General features: G+C 34.9%; 1 protein-coding gene across 1 annotated transcript in view; it reads right to left on the bottom strand.

Annotated features, from left to right (window-relative positions):
* The window catches only part of vlc (disks large-associated protein 2), a 113,792-nt gene that overhangs the window by 31,972 nt on the left and 63,325 nt on the right, over window positions 1-18,495 (bottom strand). Inside the window, exon 3 of the mRNA XM_017615972.1 lies at window positions 15,527-15,623. Within this exon, the coding sequence (XP_017471461.1) occupies window positions 15,527-15,623 (97 nt within the window). The remainder of the gene's footprint in view (window positions 1-15,526; window positions 15,624-18,495) is intronic.

The raw sequence follows: 18,495 nt of genomic DNA, 5'->3' as shown, positions 1-18,495 counted from the left end.
AGAATTTGTTTTGCTATACTGTTGTACGGATCACGTGAATGCGTAAAATAGTTTTTGTTGTTTTAGTCAAATGCCTTCCTTTAAGCTCAGATGGACTGTATGCAGAAACTCGTCTTCTATTGATTTCTGATTTCTCCTGTTGTAAATAACCTCGAACTCTTTGAAGGTCGCTCTACAATTTCGAGCTCAAAATGTTTGATGAACCATGGGAAAATCATTACGATGACAACATTTAGACAACACGTGTTGAATTCGGAACCTTTCTATGTTTCACATTAGGCCAGGTTGGCGGTTGTTTTGACTTGCACGGAAATGACCTTACCACACTTGCATGTGTATCTAAACTGAATTTGAGGAAAAATCTGGGTCCGTTGCGGAACCGCCCCACCCTATAGTCGGGACTACACATATATGTATAAATATGTATACAATCGACTTGTATATATGTATACTCATTCATCGAGAAACTTATCGAAAACCTACCTGAAAACCGAAAAAGTTACCGTTTTTGAAATCGTCACTTGCCATGATTTTGAACTTCGCGTATTCTAACACTAGAACACCCACCTAAAACAGTCTAATTGGAAATTCCATCGTTCCAGACCGATTCAGTTGAATCTGGTGCAAGGACACCGGGAGCAATGAAAATTTTGAACCTGGGCAACCATTTCGATTGTAATATTACGATCAAAATTAAGGATATATAAAATTTCGAGTACAAAATTTATGGAAAATCCTTTTTGCCGGATTCAGAAATTTATTCAAGTTTCCTTGGTAAGAGACAAACAACAAAAAGACAGCTCACATAGGACAATCAATTCTAGAGTTATGCTCAGTATTACGTAAGCAACTTTATTTTATACAGATATATAGGTATGTATAAATTAACTTGTTCGACGTGTTTACCTTTTTATTTTACAAATGACTTTATCTCATTTTCAGAATATGACTTTTTGAAACTTTCTCATTTAAAATTGACAAATAAGATTTTCAGTTCATGGCCATTGAAGTAGAAATGTTCTGAACATCTTTGCGGTTTGATAAATTTATTGGAAAGTATTCAATCTAAGTCTAGTTGTATCCAATAAGTAAAAATGAATACAAACAACGACAAAGAGTTCATCATTTATCATATTTACCCTTAAAAGGTAAAACAACAGCAATTTTTTTTAGATTTTTAGTAATAACAAGTTTTTAATCAGGGTTTCATTGTTTATAAAAAACAGTGATTAAAATCAAATAGTTAGTAATTATTGTGGATAGTGCTGCCAACTATGTAAACTACATAAGTTCAAATCGTTAATTGAATTTCACCTGTTTTTTGTTTATCTCGTTGGTAGCTGTAAAGTAGGACCTTTAATTTTAAGAACACTATGATGTAAATACCACCAGACTACTACCACAGAATAAACAGTATACAGAAGACGCACCACATACAAATTTATTTTTCTTCGGCGGACGTAATATTACAACCCGAACCAGAGCAGAGAAGTTAACATTTAGTCTGTTCCAATAGCAGTCCGGTTTACAGGATTTAGTCAGANTAGACAACACGTGTTGAATTCGGAACCTTTCTATGTTTCACATTAGGCCAGGTTGGCGGTTGTTTTGACTTGCACGGAAATGACCTTACCACACTTGCATGTGTATCTAAACTGAATTTGAGGAAAAATCTGGGTCCGTTGCGGAACCGCCCCACCCTATAGTCGGGACTACACATATATGTATAAATATGTATACAATCGACTTGTATATATGTATACTCATTCATCGAGAAACTTATCGAAAACCTACCTGAAAACCGAAAAAGTTACCGTTTTTGAAATCGTCACTTGCCATGATTTTGAACTTCGCGTATTCTAACACTAGAACACCCACCTAAAACAGTCTAATTGGAAATTCCATCGTTCCAGACCGATTCAGTTGAATCTGGTGCAAGGACACCGGGAGCAATGAAAATTTTGAACCTGGGCAACCATTTCGATTGTAATATTACGATCAAAATTAAGGATATATAAAATTTCGNTTATTATTTAAAAAACCATAAATAAATAAAATTTTATAATTAAATCCATAGTTATAAAAAAAAAATTATATTTCTTGCTTCTGTTTGCTTATTTGCATAATGAAAAACAAACTTATAGGGGCCCTAAACCACACAATAGCCTTGCGCAACCCGAGACTTGTACAAGTCAATATTGTGGAATTTACTACAGCATAAAATTGCGCAAAACTTAGTTTGAAGAAACGTTGCTCAAGTAAATATGTGCAAGAAATATGAATGAATGAAAAATTTTTTTCTACGCTTTTACCCATATTTTACAGCACGATCTGGACACCAAAATCAAAACTAGACTAAAAATTTGGCAGTGGTCGCCATACGAAGCACAAATTATTGTACAATAACACAAGCATGAGCAAAATATCAAAATAATTTTTATTTTAGCGCTATATCTGTGCAATTTAGTACAAACGACCCCATACACCACACAAACTCTCGTCGCAAGCCCGATATTGCGTAATGTTTTTGTGTGGTTTGGGGGTCCTATAACAGTGGCGTGTGCAAAGAAATTCCGGGTTGTATTTTCCTTATAAGAGTTACCAAATCAACTTATAAATATCTATATATAAATTGTGAGACTTCAAATAACAAGAAAAAAAATATTTGCCTTTAGACTAGCAGTACTATTCATAGTTTTCAAACATTCATTTTTGCCAGCCGAAAGTATCAAAATACGGCATTTGGGAACAAAAAAGGATCAGATATTACAATTTAGAAAAACAGTCTTAAAAAATATACAATTGTACCAAAACGGCAACGCTGATCGTGATGGAAAACGAAGTTAGTTAACATCTTGTCGTCATAGCGATGATGGAATTAACAGTGTCAGCCGAGTGAAAATACTGCAAAAGTAACAGAGGCAGCACCCCCCTCCCCCCCTTGCTTGCCTCACCGCTCGTGCCTTAATTCAAATTGGTTGGATAGTCGACATGCGTCTTCTGTATACTGTTTATTCTGTGCTACTACCCTGTGCAGGGTGAATAAAGAAACGCCTAATCCTTTCCTGGATAGCGAAAAAGCGAATAGCACGCGTTTGATTACAAAATTTTCTTAATTCTGCCACATCGGTGTTTATTTAAACCAAATCCAAAGTATTTACAACTCAGGTGTGAGGCTTAACCTACACTTAAGTAATAATACAATATTACAAAGACCAACCAGTGTTGCCACTCGGACATTTTTTCCCCTATCAAAAAACGTACGAAAACGGTTTTGAGAGTACCAAAGAGGTTTTTTTGCAGTAATAAAAGAGAAATGGTTTTTTCTAATTTAATATTTTTCAATAAAGAAACAAAAGGTTTTAAACATACAGCCCGATTCTGTGCACTTGATAAATTAAAAAATTGTTTAATTTGTCAATTTTTTATTATTTATCAAGAATTGGAATTCAAGCACAGAAATCAAAAGCTTTTTTCTTGATAAATTATCAAGATTATCAAGTTTACATATTGAAATTTCATGTGAAAATTATAAATTTTGTATGTTAAAAATTTTTTTTTCAATCATTAGGTTTGTTCCACAAGCTACTCGAAGTCACTTCGAGTTACACATACGCGTTCCACAAGTAAGTTTTAGAGTTTATTTGATACATCGTCGTCTCAGAAAACGGATGTCGAATGTTACAAAGCACGGTTTTGAGAAAATTGACTTTGAAATTTAAGGTCGAATTAATCCGAAACTGTACGGTAGATTTTTGTAATTTTTGAAGGAGACGTAGTTGGTGTTATTAGTTTTGATTTCCCATATTTTTACATTTAATATCTCTTAACGTTAATGAGAAAATTGACTTTTCATTCCGTATACATTTGTCGTAAGTAGCGTTTACTCACCACTTTGTTTTGTTATTAGAAAAAACATAACAAAAACATATTCATGTATTTAATAAAAAAAATCTGGACATCTCTTATGCTGTAAATATGTTACGAACATACGTTTCCTTTATATCAAAACAAAACACAATACTTAAATTCAGTCTTTTGTACATTTTTATTTCTTTCATTTCGTTGGAGACTCAGTGTAAGCTAAAATTTAAAAATTTAAAATTTTAAAATTAGTTACTTAGTTTAATTTCCAATTTTAAACGTGTCGTTATAGTAGAGGACCATCGAATTGTCGTAAGTTCAAAGTTTTGCGACACATACGACAAATGTTTTATGATTAAAAAAAGATTACATTTGTATGGGAATTTGTCGTATGTGCCACAACAACAAATGTTTTATGATTAAAAAAAAAAGTACGTTTGTATGGGAATTTGTCTATGTGACGCATTTTCAGCACATACAACAAAAGGCATACCCAATCATTAATATTATGCAACATACGACAAAATGCGCACGAAATATCTCAAAAACCAAGGGAGATATAAAAAATGGATTGCAGAAATCAAAAGAGCATGTCCAACTTAGTAAATCTGCATCAAAATCCCAAAATCGTGATTTTGCACATTCGTCATCCGTTTTCTGAGGCGACGATATGCTGACAGTTTGAACTCTGCTCGAGTTTTTCTACAAGTAGCTTGTAGCTGTATGCGTAGGCATTTGAACCCAGCGCTGCATAACTATATAAACAAACTAATTTCGTTTCGTTGCCCTATAAACAAATTGTCCAACATTCGAAAATGACCTTCGATATCAAATATGGATATCGATGTGATAATGAACTCATAACCAATATTAGTTTTCGAACGTTCAGTGTAAATTGGAAACACACTCGAAATGGGTACGAAAAGAAAAATGAAAACCATAGTAACAAGAGAGAAAGTGAAACCCAACTCATTATCGAAGGGAAATATAAGATAATCACTCTATTATAATAAAATTTAAACTCGATAATGGGCTGGATTTCGAATTCATAACGAAGGGAAAATACATTGGATAACGAAGGTTTCGTTTTGCTGGAGAATGGCCTAGATTTCGAATCGAATACTAACCTATTGCACATTCGTTATCGAAGGTAAGCTCGAAAAAAATTCTGTATTTCCAATCGATTTCGAATTGTTAACCAAGCCCAATGTTTGTTGGGTATTTCTTAGGAAAACAACTTATCAAAAAATTTCATTTGCGTATTATCAATAAACAAAATGGGCACGTTCAGAAGGCGCAACAGCTCAGTAACTGTTGCCATTGCACCTTCTGAACGCGTTGTTGTGTACTTCTGATCAACTGAACAGTTGCGTGTTAGATGATCGTAATATTTTTCTGGTAATTTGAGACAACATGTTGTTGAGAGTTGAATTTGACAGCTAATGCATCAAGCCGTTCAGAAGACGCATAACGATCACTGATATTTTTAGCAACGGTTGCGCTCAACTGCTGCGCCTTCTGAACCTACCCAATGTGAAAAGAAAAATAGTTTCGTTAGTTATCAAAATATGTTAAAAAAAAAATAAAAAATCGTTTCGATGATTATCAAAAAGGAAATACATATCAATAGTTTTTTGTTTCATTATTTAAGAAGAAAATTGTATGCCATAGATTTGCATCTTATAGTGAGAGTTGTGCAGCAAAATTTATGTAGGAGAACATAGCATTATCCGAAGTGTTTTTATTAAATAATTAACAAATAGTCAACAAAACGCTGTTAATAAAATATGCGAAAAATAACTGAGGTGCAACATTAATATCGCTTCAGTGATACCATCACTCAAACCTGACCTGTAGTCATTAATTATGTATTTTAAAGTCGAAAACACTCGCTCTACGCTAACTTGCAAAGCGGAAGTTGCATGAATAATTTTATATAGTACAAGGTACTGTGAGTAAATTTTTTTCACTCCCAACAGTGGCCCTTATATCGCAATTGCCATAGAATGCTTCTATAATTGAAAATGTTTCTCTGGTATGGTGTGTGTGGTATCAATTGCTAAAAGGTCGGATTCCTTGAAAGGCGGACTGAGAGAAGTTTTGTTCGCTCCTTGAAACGAGAATACCAAATCTCACTAAACTCAAAAACATTAAATCAATTGAAGAAGCAAATAGTGCTAGAACTTTTTAGAAAAGTATCGATACTAGTACTCATTTACAATACTCTAAAGAATAATCGATGCCAGTACTCATATTTGAAAAAAAAGTATCGATAATACTCGTACTTCCAGGTATTTTTAGAGCAAACGCGAAAAGTGAAGAAAAATCAGATTGCATGACCTCTTCCTATTTGTAATCTGAATAGACAGCTTTTAAAAGAAAAGCTTTAGATGTAAACTTGCAATCAGTTTACTTCTACAAGCTTATAATAAATGCTTATAGCAAAAGGTTAATTGAAAGATTTTTAAACCAAATATTTTATAAGTGTTTGACGCTTATATCTATAAATCACTTTACTTTGAAAATGATATGGAAATGTAGAAAGCGAGAAATAAATGAGGCCGTGAGAGCAGAAGTGGCCTAACCAAAAATTATGATTTTGGTACTTTTCTATTTAAAATAGTCACAAACTTGATGATTTTAAAAACAAAAGTAGTTCATTCCTTAATTTAAAGTATAAAGCTACATACTGAACCATTAAATTATTTGACAATTTATGACCTAGAAACTTTTTTAAAAAGTTAACTAGGTACAAAAGAAAAAAAACTTGCGTTAGGCCACTTCTGCTCTCATGGCCTCAAATGTGGTGAGCAACATTCTCTAAAAGAAAGATAACCTCTCTTCGATGAAGTTTTTTTTCGAGAATGGGTTGGATTTCGAAATTACAACGAAGGTAAAATACATAGGATAACGAATGCTCCGTTAAGCAGGGATCACACGATTTGTACATTTGTACACAAAATGCCAAATTTAGATTTGTCCACATTTGCGCATTTGGATAGCGATGTACAAATGATTTGTCTTGCGATCAGACGATTTGGCTGCCAAAGATCCAAATGATTTGACAAATATTGTCCACATTCATTCACACGATTTAACCATTTGGTCGTAAATAGTTAAACAGCTGATCCGGTGTCAACCATACTTTTGCATTTATGATTTCGTGAGATTCGAAGTGAAATAAGCAAAAATAATATATACGCACAGGTACTCAGAATTTTGAATACACCCTCAAAATCTGGGCTAAAAAACGCATTTTTCATAGGTTGAAGCATATACTTGCTCGTAACTTTATTTCTGTTTGCCCGATAAAAAATACTTACATATGCCATTTAAGAGAAAACATTTCGTTGTTTACAACCATTTATAAATGGTAATTTGTCTTGAGAATGGCCACCCTATGTATGTATGAAGTCTACCACATATTCGCGATTTTTAGTAGTTTTATTTTTGCTCAACATAATTTTCTTAATTTTAAGAGCAAACATTGTCCAATACCAAACACTAACAACAGGCAGAATGGGAGGATAAAATAAACTGTAAAATATTAAATTTTCTCAATATTAAATTTTTCGACATCAAACGTGGTTTTATTGTGTTAAATTGCAAAATATATGATTTATAAATAGAATTAATAGCGAAAATGATAAAACCGGCGATTTTTGTGAAAGGATTAGCAAATTTCAGTGTATCTAAAATTTCTAAAGCGTTGTTTACTTTTACTTGAGAGTTGTCAAAATCGGCAAATCCCAAGTAGAATTTCTGGAACGAGCCACATTTGTTCGCTACATCGTGATGTGATAAAAAGAAAAGCTGGCAGCACTGCCAAGGAAAAAAATTGCCAAAACTCAACGCAATTTTTATCAACTTCAATCTTGCACTTTATTAAACTAAAATTAATTTTGTTTTAGATTCTAAAAAATTTAGGTGAAACCTTGCAAATTTTTTTTAATTTTTGTACAAAGTTTGATCCAAAACCTGAGATCTACCACATTTTTTTGAAATCTACCACATTTTTTCCAGATTCTACCACACAATTTTTTTTTGAGTCCGATCACTGATTCCTTTGCCATTTCTTAAGCAAAGCGAAGTATTTTTCACCGGGTAAACAGAAATAAAGTTGCGAGCAAGTATACCTGTGCGTCACCCTTTGAAAAACGCGGTTTTTGACCTTAAGCCAGATTTTGAAGGTGTATTTAAAATTCTGAGTATCCAGATTTTACTGCTTGAATAGACCTACAACAAGTGTGAACCTCGAAAAAACTATATAAATTTTTTGTGTCATACAGTGTAATTTAGGTCGTCTTTAATAATCTGTATATCGTCGTTTAACGTACAAATTTCTCATTCTGAACTTCACATATGCTTTTTCATAGTTAATTATACTCAGAAATTAATTATACTTTTATAAATAGTTTTTAATATGTTCGTCTGCCGGCATAAGAACCTGGGACCTCATGAAAGCTTAAAAATAGTCTCACACTTCTCTGCACATTCAGCTACAGTCGAATACGTATATGTACATGTTTCAAATGTTCAGTTTGAGCAAATATTTTAAAATTATTGTTTTCAAATAACGTGACATTTTTCGGTAGTTTTCGGATACGAATATTATATTAAATATTAAAATTTTGCCAAAATTGGAAAATACAAATGTTCACAAGCACGAAGGCAATACCGCTCAACAATATTTGCATATTTGTCACTGTCATTTGTCATCAAGTGGCAAATCAGATATTTGGTCACTTGCTTAATTTTTATTTGGCTTATGTAGCAGCATTGCGTTCACACGATTTGGCCCCCAGGGTTGTTTTTCATTCGCCAACAGAAGGCAAATATTTGGCTTTTCTGATAAATGACAAATGTAATTTAGCGTTCACATGATTTGTCTACGAATTTGACAAATTTTTAGCCAAATGTACAAATCGTGTGATCCCAGCTTTACGCTGGAGAATGGGCAAGTTATCGAATCTAAGACCACCCTCTTACACCATGCATTACGAAAGGTCAGGCAAGAATTCGTTTTCCAATTATTAAAGAATTTTTAACCGAGCCCAGTGTTGAAATGACCCCTCCCTCTTCTTCTATGTTGTGTAAAAATTGCATAGCTGTACCGATTACCAGTAGCTCATTAGAAAAAAATATGTGTTAATTTTTACTAAATATGGCAGTATAATTAAATTCAAAAATTTAAAGCTGTTTTCCGAGTTTTTGGTTATTTGAGTAGTGACAGCATTGAAGTAAATACGTTCATTTACACGACATTCATACTGTATATCGAAAATAATTTCGGAATTTCGCCATAATGTTTGTTGGATAATTTTTAAACAATTTTCAATGTAATTGAAAGAACGAAAATTTGTATGTAAGTTTAAATTTTTTTACTTAAAAAATTTTTAACACGCCGATTCTTTTTGGTATTCGCGATATTTACTCAGTATTGCCAAAAAGTATCGAGTTCCCGATACTACTCAGTAGTCATGAAAAGTATCGATATTCTGTCCTCGGTACTCATATCGTTCTATCACTAGAAGCGACCCGCGAGGTAACGAGTACTTTGATTGGTTGTTTTAAGAAAATATGTCCGCTAAGAAGAAGAAGGCAGGGAAAAGCGGGCCCATGGTGAAACCTGAACTCATCAAACTTCTTCGTAAATGCAACCTTTTGTAAGGGAGTGTCAAACCGCGGATATCAATGATTATCTAACCTTGTATTATTGAATCATGCTTCTATTCTATGAACCTTGAATGAAACAGTTTGAATTTAACTTTGCAGTAGGCACACACCGATGCGTCAGCTGCGATTTTGTCTAGTACTTGACTTTGGTTGTCTTGGAAACACTTACGTCTGCCTTCGAATGGCATGTCCAAGGCATATTTAATAAGGTAGAAGTGACAACTACCTCGAGCTCTCTTGTAGCTAGTTATAATGTCAAAAAGCTATAAACAAACAAATTAACCTTATGAGGTGCGAATGCTATGTTTGCTACAAACTACGTTTCAATTTGAAACGCATCAGCATAAGTACATACATATGAGTAGTCCACTTGCAAACAGCGTTATGTGATTTTATAATAGTAAGCCATAAATTCAAAAAAAACGTCTACAACAACAAGTAAAATCCAAATTGTATCTTTTTTTTATTATCTGAATATTTGATAAATAAGAGCCTAATAACATTAAAAAACAATATCGCAGTGAGGTAGTTTTTGAAAATTGTATATATAAACAGCCCGATTCTGTGAACTTGATAAATTGAAAATCTTTATAATTTGTCAATTTTTTATTATTTATCAAGAATTGGTATTCTAGCACGGAAATCAAAAGCTCTTTTCTTGATAAATTATCAAGATTGAAAATGCTATTGGCAAATTGAAATTTCATGTGAAATGTATAAATTTTGTATATTAATAAATTTGTTTCTAACAATTAAATACTCCATGTGCCGGCATTTGAACATGCGACACACGGAATTATAGTCAACATTTCTACCTACTCGGCTACGGCAGTCAAAAGATTTTTTGCTTTTAAATTCATATTTTTCATATGTGACAATGAAATCAGTTCCACTCATGTGGAAATCGTAGAGCTTTTTGTTTTATAAATATTGACACAGAATGCGAAGGAAGCTTTTACTTGATAAAATTTCTTTAAAAAAAATTTATCAAGAAAACACAGAATTGGGCGGAAAAAATTAATATAGCAAGTTTTGAAACAGTAACTTTTACATAGCTAGCTTTTTTAACTCTTCGCGTTTTCTCTTCCATGAAGATTGGTCTACTTCTTTTTTACGACGTCTTCCACTAGGCACCGAAACTACCACGTTTTCTTGCAGTTTTCTAAAATCATCAGAAGGTGGCGACTTTTAAACTTTTATAAATATGTACAATAAATATTACAGCGACTTTTGAAAGTGTATATATACATACAGTACCTATTGTAGCGACTTTTGCTAGAGTAGCTAACATTTGATGCTATTTTTTTCAGAATATATAAGGATTTTGCACTGTATTGTTAATGGACATGAAACTACTTTAAATACTGGTAGATACGTTAACCACCAAAAACTAAAAATCTAAAAAATTTTGCATAGAGCACTTTGCAAGTGGACTACTCATATGTACGTATACTAATTTTAAGAATTAATTCAGTATACCCCCAAAGAGTTTTAATTGTATTCGCATTTTATATGCACATATACATATGGACAGAAACGAATGCCTCAAAAGGAAACCACGCAAATAAAATGAAAGAAATGTTTTATGGAACTATTTTAAAAAAATTTTTTGTTTTTATTCGCCCAATGTTTTTTCACCTTTTTTAAATATTTAATTGTAAAAAACATCCGCCACCTATAAAAAAATTATTTAATGTTTTCTTGCAAATGTATATGAAGATTAACTCTGACAATTTCTTGATAAAATTTTTGCAATGACAGATCTTTTGCCGTTTAAGTTGTTCAAAGTATCATGTATAGGCCCTTTTACTCAGTTTGCATCTGCGCAAGAAAAGAAATATACCGTTATACTCCCCTCAATGATCTCTATCGATCCCCATGTGTTTTTTTTTAATTTTAGATTCGAAGCTATTCTGAATTTATGCCCAAATTTTGCTCAACTTCTGCAATTTGACAGAAATGCAATTCTGAAAAATCACGCACGCAAATTTATTTCGATTACTCAAATGTGAAAAACTTTCGTGCTTAGAAAAATTCACGTCGGTAATATTAGGTTGGCCTGTGAAAGGGTTTATTTAGAGCTCCTCATTTTGACGACTGGGTAGCAATGATCCCGCGGCACTACTACATACGCTCACTCCATTATATCTGCGTACACCCTTGTATTTTAAATATTCACAAAGTTTTTCAAGCTATCTTTTTTTGTTATTTTTATACAAAAATGTGGTTCATGCTATAAACAAAACCGTATAAATCAAAGTTTAAAAGTGCATACAAAATTAAGGAAAATGCAACGAATTTTTACCCAAATTTTTACCTTTGTTTCAGATTTTTTAAAAAGAATTTCTTTGTATGACAATGTACAACTTTTAAGTGGCTAAGAAATTGCGTTGATTTATAATAATTTTTTTTTGTTGAAATTTTCTCCTAAATAACATATACCCAGAGGGACATATTGATTTTAAGCATTTTTTTTCATAGGTTGCGTGATTTCAAATACTTTTTGATTTAAAATCCGCATTTAATTAACAAATATATTTGATTTGTGATTTGGTTTGTTGACCAAATTAAAAATAAAATTTATTTCTGATTTGATTTGTCATCCGAATAAGAAATAAATTTTATTTGTGATTTGTTTGGTCAACCAAATAAAAGTTTGATTCGTCAACCAAATAAAAAATCAATTTTATTTGTGATTTGATTCGTCAACCAAATCAGAAATCCAATTGATTTGTGACTTGAATCGCCCTCCAAATCAGAAAACAAATTTATTTGTGATTGGATTTGTGGAGCGAATCTTTTGATTTAATTTGCAACTACTTCGGGATTTTTGGGACTATTTCGGGTTTTTCGAGACTACTTCGAGATTTTCGGGGTTCTCGGGGCTATTTCGAAATCTTCGGGATTTTTGTGACCAATTCGGAATTTTTGGGACTAAATCGTGTTTTCGACACTACTTCGAGATTTTCAGGATTTTTGGGACTATTTCAGGATCTTCGGGCTTTTTGGGACCAATTCAGAATTGTTCTACTACTGCGAGATTGACGGGGTTCTCGGGAATATATCGAGATTTTTGGACAATTTCGATACTTTCGGGTTTTCTTCGGGATTCTCAGGACCATTGCGGGTTTTTCGTGACTACTTCGAGGTTTTCGGGGTTCTCGAGAATATATCGGGATTTTTGGGATTATTTTGGTATTTTTGAACTATTTCGGGATATTCGCGACTATTCAGGGTCCTCGGGACTATATCGGGATCTTCGGGACTACTTCGGGATTTTTGGGACCAATTAGGATTTTTCGAGACTACTTCGGGATTTTCAAGATTTTGGGACTAATTCGGTATTTTTGAGGCTATTTCGGGATATTGGAGATTTTCTCGGGATTCTCGAGAGTATTCCGGGTTTTTCGAAACTACTTTCGAGATTTTCGGCATTCTCGGTACTACATCGGGATCTTCGGGACTACTTTGGGACTATTTTGGGTTTTTCGACACTACTTGCAGATTTTCAGGATTTTTGGGACTGTTTCGAAATTTTTAGGACAACTTCGTGATTCTCGGGGTTTTCGGGAACATTTTTTTTTTGACTATTTCAGGATTGGACTATTTCGATATTTCTTCGGGATTTTCAGGACTTTTCCGGGTTTTTCGGGGTTCTCGGGGTATATCTTCGGGACTACTTCGGTATTTTTCTAACTAATTTGGTGTTTTTGGAACTATTTCGGGTTTTTCGACGCTTCTTCGATAAGAAATCCCGATATAGTCGCGAGAACTCCGAAAACTTCGGAAGTAGTCTCGAAAAGCGGGAAATAGTCGCAAAAATTCTTAATTGGTCCCAAAAATACTGAAGTAGTCCCGAAGTTCCAGGTATAGTCCCGAGAACCCCGAAAATCTCCAAGTAGCTCGAAAACCCCGGAATAGTACTGAAAATCCCGAAGAAATCTAGAAATAGTCCATCAATCCCGAAATAATACTAAAAATCCCGATATATTCCCGAGAACCCCGAAAATAGCGAAGTTGTCCCAAAAATTCCGAAATAGTCCCAAAACTCCTGAAAATCTCGAAACAGTCTCGAAAAACCCGAAATAGTCCTGAATGTCCCGAAGAAAACCCGAAATTGTCCAAAAATCCCGATATATTCCCGAGAACCCCGCAAATCTCGAAGTAGTAGAAAAATTCCGAATTGGTCCAAAAAATCCCGAAGATCCCGAAATATTCCCAAAAATCCTGAAAATCTCGAAGTAGTGTCGAATAACCGAGATAGTCCCAAAAGTTCCGAATTGGGTCGCAAAAATCCCGATCTATTCACGAGAACCCCGAAACCCTCTCGGAAGTAGTCCCAAAAATTCCTAATTGGTCCAAAAAATACCGAAGTAGTCCCGAAGATTCCGATATAGCCCCGATAACCCGAAATAGTCCCAAAAATCCCGTTATATTCCCGAGAACCCCGAAAATCACGAAATTGTCTCCAAGATCCAAAATTTGCCTTAAAAATACCGAATTAGTCCCAAAATCCTGAAAATCCCGAAGGAGTCTCGAAAAACCCGTAGGAGTCCCAAAAACTATGAATTTATCCCAAGAAGCCGAAGTAGTCTCGAAAAACTCGAAGTCAGAATTTATCCCAAAATCCCCGAAGTAGACCCGAAGATCCCGATATATTCGCGAGAACCCCGAAAATCTCGAAGTTGTCCCAAAAATACCAAAATAGTCCCGAAACCCCAATATAGTCCCAAAAATTCCTAATTGGTCTCAAAAATCCCGAAGTAGTCCTGAAGATCCCGATATAGTCCCGAGAACCCCGCAACTCTCAAAGTAGTCTCGAAAAGCCCGGAATAGTGCTGAAAATCCGGAAATAGTTCCAAAATAACAAAATAGTCCCAAAAATCCCGATATATTCCCGAGATCCCCGAAAATCCCGAAGTAGTCTCGAGAAACCCGAAATAGTCCCAAAAATTCCGAATTGGTCCCAAAAATCCCTAAGATCCCGAAATAGCGTTAAGAACCCCGAAAATGTCGAAATAGTTCGAAAAACCCAAAATAGTACCAACAAATCCGAATTAATCCCAAAAATCCCGAACTAGTCCCGCAGATCCCGATATGGGCACGAGAATACCGAAGTTGTCTCGAAAAACCCGAAATAGTCCAGAAAATGCCGAAGAATTCTCGAAAACCTGAAATAGTCCAAAAATCCCAAAAACCCCCGAAAGAAAATCCCGAAGAAGTCTCACAAAACCTGAAATAGTCCCAACAATACGGAATTAGTCCCATAATCCTGAAAATCTCGAAGAAGTCTCGAAAATTTCAAAATAGTTCCAAAAATCCCGGTACATATCCGAGAGCCCGAATATATGGAAATAGTCCCAAAAATTCCGAATTTGTCCCAAAAATCCCGAATTAGTTGCATTGCCTTAAAGAGTATTATTTAGCTGAAAAATCACAAACCAAATGATTCGATCTACAAATCAAATCACAAATAAATTTGATTTCTGATTTGGGAACGATTCCAATCACAAATCAATTGGATTTCTGATTTGGGGACGATTAAAATCACAAATCAATTTGATTTCTAATTTGGAGGGCGATTCAAATTACAAATCAATTTGATTTCTGATTTGGTTGACGAACCAAATCACAAATAAAATTTATTTTTTATGCGGTTGACGAATCAAATCACAAATAAAACTTATCTTTTATTTGATTGACCAAGCAAATCACAAATAAAATTTATGTAGGATTTGATGCAACTTTCAATTCAGAAATAAATTTTATTTATGGATTTGTGATTTGACTAAATCAAAATCACGCAACCCTGGTATATCCTCTTTCCCCTGATATCCATATAAATATCATGGAGTACAAGTATTTAAAACCATTTTTTGAAAAATTTTGCCATTTTACACATTTAAGTCCTTTAAAATGTAATTGACGAAAAAATTAAAAACTGCATGCAGAATTACAATCATTTAATACTATACATTGCACTTACCTTCAAATTGCTTCATTTTTTGTGACACCAATAGTCGAGCTTTGCCGTAAGCTGAACGCAAGAAGCCTAAAGTATCATCTGAAACATTGGGATTGTCCTAAAAAACATGAGCATATTCAAAATTCAAAACATTTTACAATTTATTTGAAATGCATCAGGGCCATTCCATTGTGACTAGTGGGACATTTTACTCCAGAATGTGATCTATTGCGAATATTATCTATCTCGTCGGAACTTATACAACAGCGAAAGATATTTTTTAACATAGAACAATAACTGATGTATAAATACACTGTACGGCAAAATCAACTTTTTTTCTGGGTATTAGACCAAACCAACTTTTTTAAGAGATTGAGTCATAGGTAAAACAGTGATTTCTCCGTTTTTCGAAGTTGGCCTCCGAAATCGAGATATGGGCCTTCGAAGTTCGAAATAGGACCTTTGGTAAAAAATTATATTTAATTATTCCAAGAAAATAACTATAAACCTAAAAATATATACGTAGTCCTCCTTTTGCTCTTATTTAAATGGTATATTACTTTTTTTTTATGCAAACTTATATTACAGGTGATATACACCGCGGAGAGAACACAGAAGGTGGCGCTGATCGCAACACCGCTAATCGGCTCTCAGTGAATTTGACAGAATCAGCTGTTTTGCTGACGTCACAGTCGAGATGACAGCAGTAGTGATGTGCTGAGTCAATACTTTCAAGTATTGATCGATATTCAGTACCGATTTAAAAAGTATCCAATACTCTCGATACTTGGTACCGGTTTCGAATAAAAGCGCACGCAGGCCAAAGATATGGAAAAAACGGCTCAGGGGAGACTCGCCTATCAAAACCCGAATGTAGGAGCCAATAGAGCTTTTAATACTGATTCAAATGAAAGATGTATATAAGTCGGTTCGAGGCCATAACGCAGAGAAACTCTTACTTGTATGAAGCATTTTTGTTCCAGCTGAATCGGGCGATATCATTTTGGAGGCCTGGGGGCAGACTCTATAACCAGTTAGCGACAATTTTCGAATCGGTATCGGCTTTGTTAGCGTATGATATGAAATATTTTTACGTCAACAAGTGCGATATCGATCCGAAACTTGTCGCCAACTGGTGAGATCTCCCCCCTGAAAAGCTTCTTCATCCGTCAAAGCGTTTTTCTTGAACCTTGGATCGACTAAGGTTAAAACTGATAAAATAATATTTCTCTCTGGCGATAAGTTCAAGTGTTTTAGCCGATATCATATAAGTTAGTAATGCAAGTTTTTTCTAAACCTGAAATGCATATAATGGCGAAGGTTTAATATAAAGAATCGGTATGGGATACCCAAAAGGAAGTATTGGGTACCCAAATCTTTTTTAAGTATTGGGTACCGAGTATTGGGGACAATTCAACACATCACTAATCGCCCTTATTCTCGCCGCTCTCAGTTGTCAACTCTACGATGACGTCACGCTTGAATCACTCTAACGAATTTTGCTGCAATCGGCGCAATCTTGTATTCTATCATTCTTGGGTGATATAAGGGGTCAAAGTTCAGGTCTTCGAAAAATTAAATTCCTTATAGTGCAAACAATTTTGAACTGATTTTTTTTTTTTAATTTATATCGTTGTAAAGGTGATCAAACCCCTTTCTTCCGATTTGCACTTTTGTATACTTCGTATACAAACATTGTAGAAAAAACAAATTTAAATGAAAAAATACCTTTTTCTATAAAAAAAAAAATATGTTGAACAAAAAAATTACTAGAAAATTTTTTTAAAAATTGGTATCGTTGTAAAGACGATTAAATCCCCTTTCTTCTGTTATGCATATTTGTATATGTTCGGGACGGGGTGAAATGGGGGCCGGGAATTCCTCTTGAATTCCGCGGCAAACGAGGGTCGAGGAGGTGCCGAATCCCTAAAGTCCTTCGAGGTTGAATCAAACCGCAAAAAATTCGCTCAAAATGAAATTAAACACTTCACACTTTTCACAATTATATGTATATATATATGAGTGCCTAACGGCCACTTTATTATATATATATGTGTATATAAAAAAATGCTGTAATACAAATTTATAAAAATAGATTGATGATGAGGACCTTACTTGTTGATTGCTTGGAGTTCTCTTCCAAAGTGGCAGAGTGTTGGGTGATCGCAGAAGGCGAAACCCAACATCCGAGGCGAGTAACAGAACTCGGGAAAAAGGAACTCGAGTAACGAGTAACTGTTCCCGCTTCGATCACAGCGACATCTACTAGTGAAATTCTCTAATCAATAAATATACTTAAGGTGAAGGGGGTTAGCGTAAACATGCCGCCCGCCTTGCAGTGTCGCTGCAATAAACTTAACTAGAGTATTAACAATTCATGTAACTATTTACAATTCATTTTACTATTTCATTTTACTATTTACAATTCATAAGTTAATTTTTTTCTTTAACAATTCATAAATTCATTATTGACTTAACTACTCTTCTTTTCATTCAATATATGGTGCCTCCAGAAATCATCCACCCGAACATTGTGTTCTGCGCCGTTGGTCGAGTGGGGGTGGCTGGCATGAGCCCCGGACGCAGAATCATCGCATATACCTCCGCTCCTAACACCAGCGATACCGTGCTGGACCGGTAGAACTACGGGTCGGCGAGCCGAAAATTGTCAAATTCGTTGGTGATCCTGGCGTGCAGCGTGCGAGGGGGGGTTACCCGAGAGAGGCCTGGTTGTACGTCGGCGCAGACCTCCAGTCTCTCGTGCCATCCTCGAAGCGTGAGTCTGCACATGTCTGCATAGCCACCTGGCCAAACTCGAAGTTGGCGGGCCAGCTGAAGCGATATTGTCGACCTGGGCTGCGCTGGGTCGACGATGGCGCGCACTACTTGCGTCCTCTCTCGGGAACTGATCTTCACCGCTACTGTGGGTGTGAGGACAGAAAGCCCAGGAGCGCTACGGGCCGTGCCCGTAATCCGCTCTCGGGCGTCTC

Source organism: Rhagoletis zephyria, unplaced genomic scaffold (assembly GCF_001687245.7).
Source record: "Rhagoletis zephyria isolate East Lansing unplaced genomic scaffold, Rhagoletis_zephyria_1.1 Rzeph_scaffold_01107, whole genome shotgun sequence".
NCBI lineage: Eukaryota > Metazoa > Arthropoda > Insecta > Diptera > Tephritidae > Rhagoletis > Rhagoletis zephyria.
This window is presented reverse-complemented; position numbering and strand designations above follow the sequence as displayed.